The 9,590-nt window shown below is 42.4% G+C and overlaps 1 protein-coding gene across 1 annotated transcript; it reads right to left on the bottom strand.

Moving 5' to 3' along the window:
• Nucleotides 1-2,328: 2,328 nt before the first annotated feature.
• LOC310658201 (hyaluronidase-4-like) lies at nt 2,329-8,633 on the bottom strand. The gene is made up of 3 exons (XM_083400063.1): nt 7,734-8,633; nt 6,088-6,177; nt 2,329-2,861 (listed from the first exon to the last, which is right to left on the bottom strand). Exons 1-3 carry the CDS (start codon nt 8,613-8,615, stop codon nt 2,430-2,432), a joined length of 1,404 nt encoding a protein of 467 aa, XP_083256189.1. The 5' UTR covers nt 8,616-8,633; the 3' UTR covers nt 2,329-2,429.
• Between the last annotated feature and the right edge of the window lie 957 nt (nt 8,634-9,590).

The following is a 9,590-nucleotide window of genomic DNA, read 5'->3' on the forward strand; positions in this document are numbered from 1 at the left end:
TCCAGGAAATTCTGGGCGTATGGCAGCCCTTAAAGTGGTCAATTACTATCAAGACATTTCTCTTTCTGTAACTGAAGTCCATTAAATCGAGTCCTGGTTGGAGAGAAGCATTCCCATAATTTAGTAAATTAAACACACACATACACCACACACACAGTTTGATGGTGTGTTTAGTAGCGTCCTAATGCTACCTTGCCAATTACATGCCTCCACCAATTCATCAAGTAATTCATTATTTGTTCTTTTTACAGCATCAGTCAATCACATCCCCGTCGAATACTCAAGCTGACTTACAACCAAGCAGTCTAATGATTGTAATGTCACAATTAAGCTTGAGTTAATTAATCTCCCAATTAAGCTGATGATAGTTTGCAGCCCCAATTTATAGAGGGGCTTGAAAAGACATGGCCCCACCCCAAAGGATGGAGATATTCATAATGAATTTGCTGGATCATAAAACTGTTCATCTTTACCCTCTTTGTTAGATCAATATTTATTTCGCGGTTAATAAAAGTCTTTGTAATATTGCACAAAGAATCATGGCAGCTATAGAACAGAGCAGGGCGAAAGTGCTGAGCTTCCTAAATAGATTTTTTTTTTTTGTAACATCCGAATGTTTTAGGAGTGATGATATACCTTCCTATTTTAATACAGATAATATTATAATTCTTGAAAATATTAAACCATCTGGCATTGTTTAGATGTAAGGATTTAACTTTTCCCAGATTTTCAAAAGTGCCTCAACCACTAGACAAATTCAAATGAAACCCTTTTCCTGTGTTGGACAAGGAGTTAATCCTATTGAACACAATGCATCTTGCTTCTGAATAGACATGTTGAGGGTTGCAGTGTACCCCACTGAGACTGCAGCACGGGGAAAGATAGCTTGTTTCTTTGGGACAATCACACACATATAATTAGAGTGGCTTGGATCCTAAGAAAAATTAACTTAAGGTTTACAAAAGGAATGTTTTCTGCCCCCTCCCTCTTGCTGGAGGGCCAAATTTGCTGGGAGATAGGGCTGCCCACCTGTCAATCACCTGGTGTCACTATGACATCAGCTGATGCTTCACTTTGAAACCCTGGTTTTCATGTCCTGAAAGCACGTTGTGGCTCTGTTTAAAAGCCCCTTGAGCAACAGCCCCACACTGCTCTTTAAATCCCAGAGGTTCAAAGAACAGTACAGGGCTGTTTGCCAAAGGGCTTTTAAACAGCCCCACCTTAGAACCTCCAAAAACTGGATGCTCCATCTCCATTTTAACCACAGTTTCAGTGGAGACCACTCTCCTTCCCGGACCAAGGCATAGTCTCTCCACCCATCAACTGCTCCAGCAAGCAAATAATCAGGAGATCACTTTAAGTGCTCAAGTGTTGCTTTGAAGCCCCTGCTTACCTGTCCCAGGTACAATGGGTGGGCATAGCTTGCCCAAAACTGCCTTGCAGGACAAACGGGGAAGCCCTGCACTACACCCTATCCAAGTTGTTCAGGAGACTTTTTAGGGGCACAGGTGGCTGCAGGGGAAATGTGAAGACAGGGAACTTTCCTTCCACAAACGTCCTTAGGGTTGCAATCCTATGTCCACTTACTTGGGAGCACAGATGGTCTGAGCAGCCGAATCTGTCCTGCTTCAGTCTTGTTAGCACTCAATCAAAGGTCTGTTCCACCCCATTTTGTGCAGATATTTTAAAAGAACACACCCAAAACCCACGTTTAAAATTCTACACATTTTCTATGCACTTTTTTTTACTGTCAAATATGTAGTTTTCAACACTTTCCCCCCATAAAATGCACACTTTTTATGCAACTTTACATAAAAATCCATTGTTCGCACTTTTAAGCACCAAAACTGCGCTGCAAAATCCAAAGACTTGCGTGATCCTATGGGAAGTTGAATTCTGGTCCACAAAAAAAGTTTAGGAACAATGTATCAGGTTGGTCTGCTGCAAAAATTCAGATCAAGCAACTTCTTCCCTTAGCCTGGGACTAGCCTGGGACTTTTGCACAGACACGTATAGGATTGTGCTGCAAGTTCTGTTATATTAGGATCTAAGTCCATATCAACATATTTGCATCAAACTGGCACTGTGAGGGGATTGAAAGGGTAATGGATCACTCAGAAGCCCCCCTCCCCCAAATTGTGCCAATGTGGACAGCTGGTTTACACATTTCATCAGGTCATCTAAAATGGTTTCAGCTGGGCAATGACTTGTTGTGTTGATCACTTCTATCACATTAATAGTTTTGTGACACTGTCAGACATTTCTGCAAGCCAATGGTGTTTTTGGTATCTTTTAATCTCTCCATATGATACAGCTGACCCATGCAAGGAAGTTTTTATCTTGTTCAATATTTGCATGTTGATTCGGAGGTAAAAATACATAGGGCAATTGATTTTTAATTCCTCTGATGTGACAGATTTCTGAGGCTCTCACTGCAATTTGACTCTTAGGACGGAAGTCTCAGGCATTAAAAAGATTAAAGAAGTCAAATTTATCACAACTACTATTCCAGATGGGAGTAAATTGGCAGAATCTCCTGGTTGGCTGCCCGTAGTCTTTATTTCCCTGCAATCAGCACCTTCAAACCCTTGGTAACAATGGCAGGCGAATTTCTCTGCCATTATTTGAAGGTCAACAGGCGATGCTTCCCCTCTCACAGTAAAGCCCAGGCCGCCTGATGATTCTATTTGGAAGTTCTCAGGATTTAAATGGAGGTAATCTAAGGCTTTCCAGTTCCTTCGAACACACCTCCCGTTGTTGTGACAAAGATGCCAGCTGCACACCTCGGCTGCTTTGGTTACGTTGATGATGTAGAAGCCCAACTCGGAAGCAACGAATTGTTTCACCTTTGTGCAGTTGACCTGGACAGAGCAAGAAGAAAAATAAGAGGTTGCAAATTGTGTGAAGGTATGCCCTTCTCAATTAATATCTATTCAGCATAAAGGTAAAGGTTAAGGGACCCGTGACCATTAGGTCCAGTCGTGACCGACTCTGGGGTTGAGGCGCTCATCTCGCTTTATTGGCTGAGGGATCCTGCGTACAGCTTCCGGGTCATGTGGCCAGCATGACTAAGCCGCTTCTGGCGAACCAGAGCAGCACACAGAAACGCCGTTTACCTTCCCGCCAAAGCGGTACCTATTTATCTACTTGCACTTTGACATGCTTTCGAACTGCTAGGTTGGCAGGAGCAGGGACCGAGCAACGGGAGCTCACCCCATCGCGGGGATTCGAACCGCCGACCTTCTGATTGGCAAGCCCTAGGCTCAGTGGTTTAACCCACAGCGCCTTCCTCAGCATAGTATAATGGTGCCTATACTGCATGACACCTCAAAAGTCCATGAGATCAGTAGAAACCTTTCGATTTCTAACAATGCCTTTCCAGATGAATTGGACGTTTCTCTTGTCAATCGGATGCTCTTACATAAGGAAGAGCAAGTCTCCTCATTCCTTAGCAGCTGAAGAGAAAAAATGATTTTGGTAGGCAAGGCTTGGCATGAAAGGGTGAGGAAAGCTGCAGCTACTGAAATTTCCTGTTCTAGGCAATTTTGAAGATACAGAAGATGGAAGTCTAGTCATGTTCATTGTGAACATTATGAAAAGTGCAGAATAAAACCCAGCGGAGGGTGGGTGAGGATGGGACATAAAAGGAAAGTATGATTTCTCTTAAGACAAAGATTACAACTGATTTGGTTTGATTATGTCATACAGTGGTGCCTCGCAAGACGAAATTAATTCGTTCTGCGAGTTTTTTCGTTCTGCAAGTTTTTTCGTCTTGCGAAGCACCAATGTGTATTGACGGTTTCCCATAGGAATGCATTGGCAGTTTAAAAAAAAAGGCGCAAGATGTTTCATCTTGCGAAGCAAGCCCATAGGGAAATCCGTCTTGCGAAGCATCTCAGAAAATGAAAAACTCTTTCGTCTTGCGAGTTTTTCGTCTTCCAAGTCATTCGTCTTGCGAGTTTTTCGTCTTCCAAGTCATTCGTCTTGCGAGGTACCACTGTAGCTGTTTTGCTGTTCAGTGCTGTTCAATGCTTAAGGTTTTGTTTTGTTTTTTACTATCTTATTGGTGGTGTTTTTTTTACTTTTTGTACCCCTGCAACACTGCTGAATGACAAGCTGCACTTGTTTAAATTATCTCATCTACTCAGGTATAAAAACTATAGGAGCCTTATGTTATACAGTAGTACCTCGGGTTAAGAACTTAATTCGTTCTGGAGGTGTGTTCTCATCCTGAAGCAAAGTTCTTAACCCGAGATACTATTTCTGGCTTAGCGGAGTCTGTAACCTGAAGTGGCTGTAACCTGAAGCGTCTATAACCCGAGGTATCACTGTAAGCTCAGGTTATGATTTTGAGCCTTAGAATTGTCAGGGGGACCCATTGGTGGTGCCACCACTATTTGAGAGCCAGTGTGGTGTAGTGGTTAAGAGTGGTAGTCTTGTAATCTGGGGAACCGGGTTCGCGTCTCCGCTCCTCCACATGCAGCTGCTGGGTGACCTTGGGCCAGTCACACTTCTCTGAAGTCTCTCAGCCCCACTCACCTCACAGAGTGTTTGTTGTGGGGGAGGAAGGGAAAGGAGATTGTTAGCCGCTTTGAGACTCCTGAAGGGGAGTGAAAGGCGGGATATCAAATCCAAACTCTTCTTCTTCTTCTTGCTGACTAGATGGCATTGATCACTGGTGCCAACTATATTAAGGTTACCAGACTTCGCCATTTCCCAGGGACAGTCCCCGGATTTACTTACCAGTCCCTGACAAAATCCATCCCCTTCAACTGAAGTTGAAAACTGTCCCCGGATTCATTGAAAAAAAATCTGGTAACCTTAAACTCTAGGGGGTCCTTGGGGCACAAGCAGCCACAAATTTTTTTGTTGTGGGTGCTCAGCACCCACGGTAAAGGTAAAGGGACCCCTGACCATTAGGTCCAGTCATGACCGACTCTGGGGTTGCGGCGCTCATCTCGCTTTATTGGCCAAGGGAACCGGCATACAGCTTCCGGGTCATGTGGTCAGCATAACTAAGCCACTTCTGGTGAACCAGAGCAGCACACGGAAACGCCGTTTACCTTCCCGCCACAGTGGTACCTATTTATCTACTTGCACTTTGACATGCTTTCGAACTGCTAGGTTGGCAGGAGCAGGGACCGTCGCAAGGATTTGAACCACCGACCTTCAAATTGGCAAGTTTTGAACATCCAATGCAGTTGTTTGTTATTGATCTGGGGTGCTTGCACCAACCAGAAGGTGTGCCTTGGTTTTTGAACATTTTGGAAGTCAAACAGACTTCCAGAACGGATTAAGTTTGGTGCTTTTGTTTTTACTATTTATTTTGCGTTATTGTTTTTGAGGCTTTTTTGGTTAATTTGTTTTTGTGACTGTGTGGAACCCAGTTCAGCTACTGATTGATTGATTGATTGATTGATTGTGTGACCGCGGAAATGGATAAAAGCCCCCCATCCAAACAATGACTATCATCAGTGGAGGGAAGAAAAAAAAAATTTCATTTTCATCATCTACAATACTGTCTTATTTATTTTATAGTACTGTACATTGCTTTCATTTTATGGATCAATGGTCTCGTTAGTAAAATTCATGTTAAACTGCTGTTTTAGGGCTAGTTTTTAAAATCTGGAATGGATTTATTCGTTTTGCAGTACTTTCTATGGGAAAGCGTGCCTTGGTTTTGGAACGCTTTGGTTTTGGAACGGACTTCTGGACAGGTTAAGTTTGAGAACCAAGGTACCACTGTATTGCAGATGACCTGCCTTGTTGACTATAAGAAGAAAGTCGCCTTCTCTTACTTCAAGTATCTGTCCATCTGGGCAAAAAGACATGTCAATTCTTAAACAGAAACAGTTATTCAAAACTTAGATCCAGCTCCTAGACTCAGCCACTCTCTCCTTCCTATTGGTGACCCATAAACACATCCTAGCCAAGAAGAAATTCCTTATGCTATTGACCAGCTAGCTATGGATGAGTTGTCAGATGAACTGCACCTCAAAAGATAAATAAAATAAAATCGAATACAATAGAAATTCTGTCTACTAGATTAAATAATATCCTCAAGGAAGAATCAAGGCATGGGTTTACCTCAGATGACGTTAAATTCATGTCTCCCCAAATAACAATTCCCGCAGCTCCCAAGGCAGCGCTTTCTCCAATGGTGCTAACAAGATCTTGCTATATTGGAAACAGAAGGAAACATCATCAGTGTCTATTACTGTTTATTCTCAACAAATTTTGCTCAAGATGGGAAAAGGTAGTTAAAAAACTGTTAAATGGGCCATGTGGACAAGGGGCTACTCTTCTGGGAACTAGTCTACAGCCTAGTAGTAGGTTCACTTGTCTCTTTCAAAAATCAAAAGAAAATAATAATCCAAGTATTATGAACTAATGCATATTGTTTATAGGCCTTCTTTTTTTAGAACTGTAAAACTGGAATAATGACTTAGTTGGATGCCCCCTTGTATTTCTGTACTCTGGGGTCACATTTCCCACAATGCAGCAGGAGGCCTGTTGTTGTATTGGAAGGTCTTGGGGCGAATTGTAACACTCAAAATCTTCACTCCTTCCTGGAATTACCTTAAATATAGCAAACCAAGGCCTATAATATGCTCTTCTCATCTACTACCCCAGTGTAGTGAAAACCTCGGTTTAGAAAACAATTTGTAACAGTCTAAATACTCTGGAGAAGAGTGCAAAATGAAATTTGTTAACACTGTCAACTCAAATAAATGATTATATGCCCAAGTCTAATGCATTAAGCCTTTCTGTGAAATGTGAAATAATGCTTAGCATTTATATATTGGTTTTTCCCCTGAAGATATAAAGCAGTTCGCAGACATTATCTAAAGGTGGGTTTTTTTCTGTTTGTTTGTTTTACAAAAGCCAGTACAGTGGTACCTCAAGTTACAAACACCTCAGGTTACAAATGCTTCAGACTACAAACTCTGCTAACCTGGAAGAGTTACCTCGAGTTGAGAACTTTGCCTGAGGATGAGAACGAAAATTGTCTGCCAGTGGTGCAACAGCAGCAAGAGGCCCCATTAGCTAAAGCACACCTCTAGTTAAGAACAGTTTCAGGTTCAGAACGGATCTCCGGAACGAATTAAGTTCGTAACTAGAAGGTACCACTGTATTAAGTAAGAGAAAATTATTATTATACCCCTATTAAAGATGCATGGCTATGGTGGAAAAATAATTTGTTGCTTATGTCCATCTCTTGAGTTCTTGTCTGAGGTAAAATGTGAAGGTTTTCCTAGTTCAGGACTCATTATACCAAACCGGTAAAGGACCCCTGGATGGTTAGGTCCAGTCAAAGATGACTATGGGGTTGCACCATCAGAAGGTCAGCGGTTTGAATCCCTGTGATGGAGTGAGCTCCCGTTGCTCTGCCCAAGCTCCTGCCAACCTAGCAGTGTGAAAGCACACCAGTGCAAGTAGATAAATAGGTACCGCTGCAGCAGGAAGGTAAATGGCGTTTCCGTGCACTCTGGTTTCCATCATGGTGTTCCGTTGCACCAGAAGAGGTTTAGTCATGCTGGCCACATGACCCAGAAAGCTGTCTGCGGACAAATGCCGGCTCCCTCGGCCCGAAAGCGAGATGAGTGCTACAACCCTATAGTCGCTTTTGACTGGATTTAACTGTCCAGGGGTCCTTTACCTTTTTATTTTACCTTATGCTAAACCGGGTCTAACATAGCAGTTGCTACTTCCCCCCCCCCCCAATAGCTTACCTTGGAAAGAAATAGCAAAGGTTCGTCCCTATAGTCTAGTCGGGTATATACAAATACCGGAAGAGCATAACCGTGTGATGTCATCATGGAAATCCTCATAGATTCGTTCACCCTAAACTGTGAAAAGCGTAAGATATTATCACTGTTTCCAAGGCATTTCTTAATGCCAATGGAAGGATACAGGGCTGCGCTGCTGTTCCACAGCCACGACAGTTCGTTGTTCCTCAAAACCTCATTTTCTGGACAGGAGCCACTATAGTTCTGGTCACGGAAATTGTAATTGTGGCAGTCAGGATACAAATAGTATCCCCACAAGCCCTTGGGCCTACTTTTAATCCCCAGCTCAATTGTCTCTTTCATGAAAGCCTTAGCACATTGCTCAAAGGAAAGCTTAGCTAGACGCTCAACAGCATTTGCCGAAACATTTTCGTGCATTTCGGAAATTAGTTTTCTCGACTGCCTCCTGTAAATATCCTTTGTATTCCAGTTGCGGTCCCATTGCGGCCTCCAGTGTTCCCAGTCTATGACTGCTAGCCCAGTGAAATCTTTATCGGGAATGTAGTAGTCAATGTCTTGGAGAGCTTTTTCCAGATGCATTTGCAAGCTGAAATTCTGAGGGAGGCCGCCATTGACAGGGATTTCTTGTGGTGTGTACCACGGATAATATCCTAGCCTGTTGAAATAAAATATGGTCACGTTCTGCCCTCTCGCTTTGGCAAATGGGCTTCCAGTCACGTGGAACATCTCCAGGTTAAGCGTTACGTTGTATCGGATGGAGCAATGATCCGTCGGTGCGTTCCAGGCCGCCACAAAAGGCTTCCTTCGGAAAACAGGGAGCTGAGCTGGCTTCATGGCGAAAGTAGAACTCCACACAAATGTCATATGTATCCAAGTTGTGAAGTGGACCTGCTGGATAATAGATAGCAATATTTGGGTTTTCAATATGGCTGCCGATATAGGAAAAGATTTGCAAGTACATCTCCCAACTTTACCAAGTGCAAAGGAAAATAAAATAACAATAAAGAACTACAAAAACTATCTAAAACAGTAAACCTATCTAAAGCTGAATATAACACCTAAGCCAGAGGTGATCTTTGGCTCCCTCAGTTTCAGAAACTTTCAGAGAGTATCCTGGCTGATTTGATTGACATCCTATGCTCTTTTAAAATGTGATGGTATTTTTTTTGGGGGGGGGGTTATTGGGTTGTTTTTATTTTGATTATATATTTTGTGGTTTTATATTCTGATTTTGTTCTGTGAACCACCCTGAGACCTCCAGGTATACGACGGTATATAAATTCAATTAATAATAATAATAATTTTACAAAGCAAATGGGCCATTGGCATACCCTCCAACATTTCTCTGATGAAAATAGAGACCTCCCCTCCAATATTTCTCCAATGAAAATAGGGACTAAGGAAAAATGGGACATTCCAGGATCAAATCAGAAACCAGGATGGCTTCTGTAAACCTGGGACTGTCCCTGGAAAATAGAATACCCTCCAACATTTTTCTGAGGGAAATAGGGATGTCATATTCTGTTGTTGTTGTTTGTTGTCGTTGTTATACCCTTTCCATCTGACCGGGTTGCCCCAACCACTCTGGGCAGCTTCCAACATATATGAAAACATAAAAGTTTTTAAAACACAAATAAACACCCACCCGGGAAGAATGGCAGATGAAGCTGATTGACTACATGGAATTGGCGGGAATGACTGGCAGAATCCGAGACCAGGGAGAAGAGTCGGTGGAAGAAGATTGGAAAAAATTCAAAGTATATTTACAGAAATATTGCAAAATTAATGAATGTTAGAAGAATGCTGGAATGAAGTTATGTGGTTTTAGCAGAAATGTTA

The sequence above is a fragment of the Podarcis tiliguerta genome, assembly GCF_965153285.1.
Source record: "Podarcis tiliguerta genome assembly, chromosome: 10".
Lineage (NCBI taxonomy): Eukaryota > Metazoa > Chordata > Lepidosauria > Squamata > Lacertidae > Podarcis > Podarcis tiliguerta.

Bases quoted from the DNA above. Each gene is read 5' to 3' on its own strand.
- LOC310658201 (XM_083400063.1), bottom strand. From the start codon at position 8,615: ATGACATTTGTGTGGAGTTCTACTTTCGCCATGAAGCCAGCTCAGCTC. The intron at 6,178-7,733 runs GTAAGCTATTGG...TTTCCAATATAG, and splicing joins CTTTGCTATTTCTTTCCAAG to CAAGATCTTGTTAGCACCAT. The intron at 2,862-6,087 runs GTAAACCCATGC...TGCTCTGTCCAG, and splicing joins TGAATTTAACGTCATCTGAG to GTCAACTGCACAAAGGTGAA.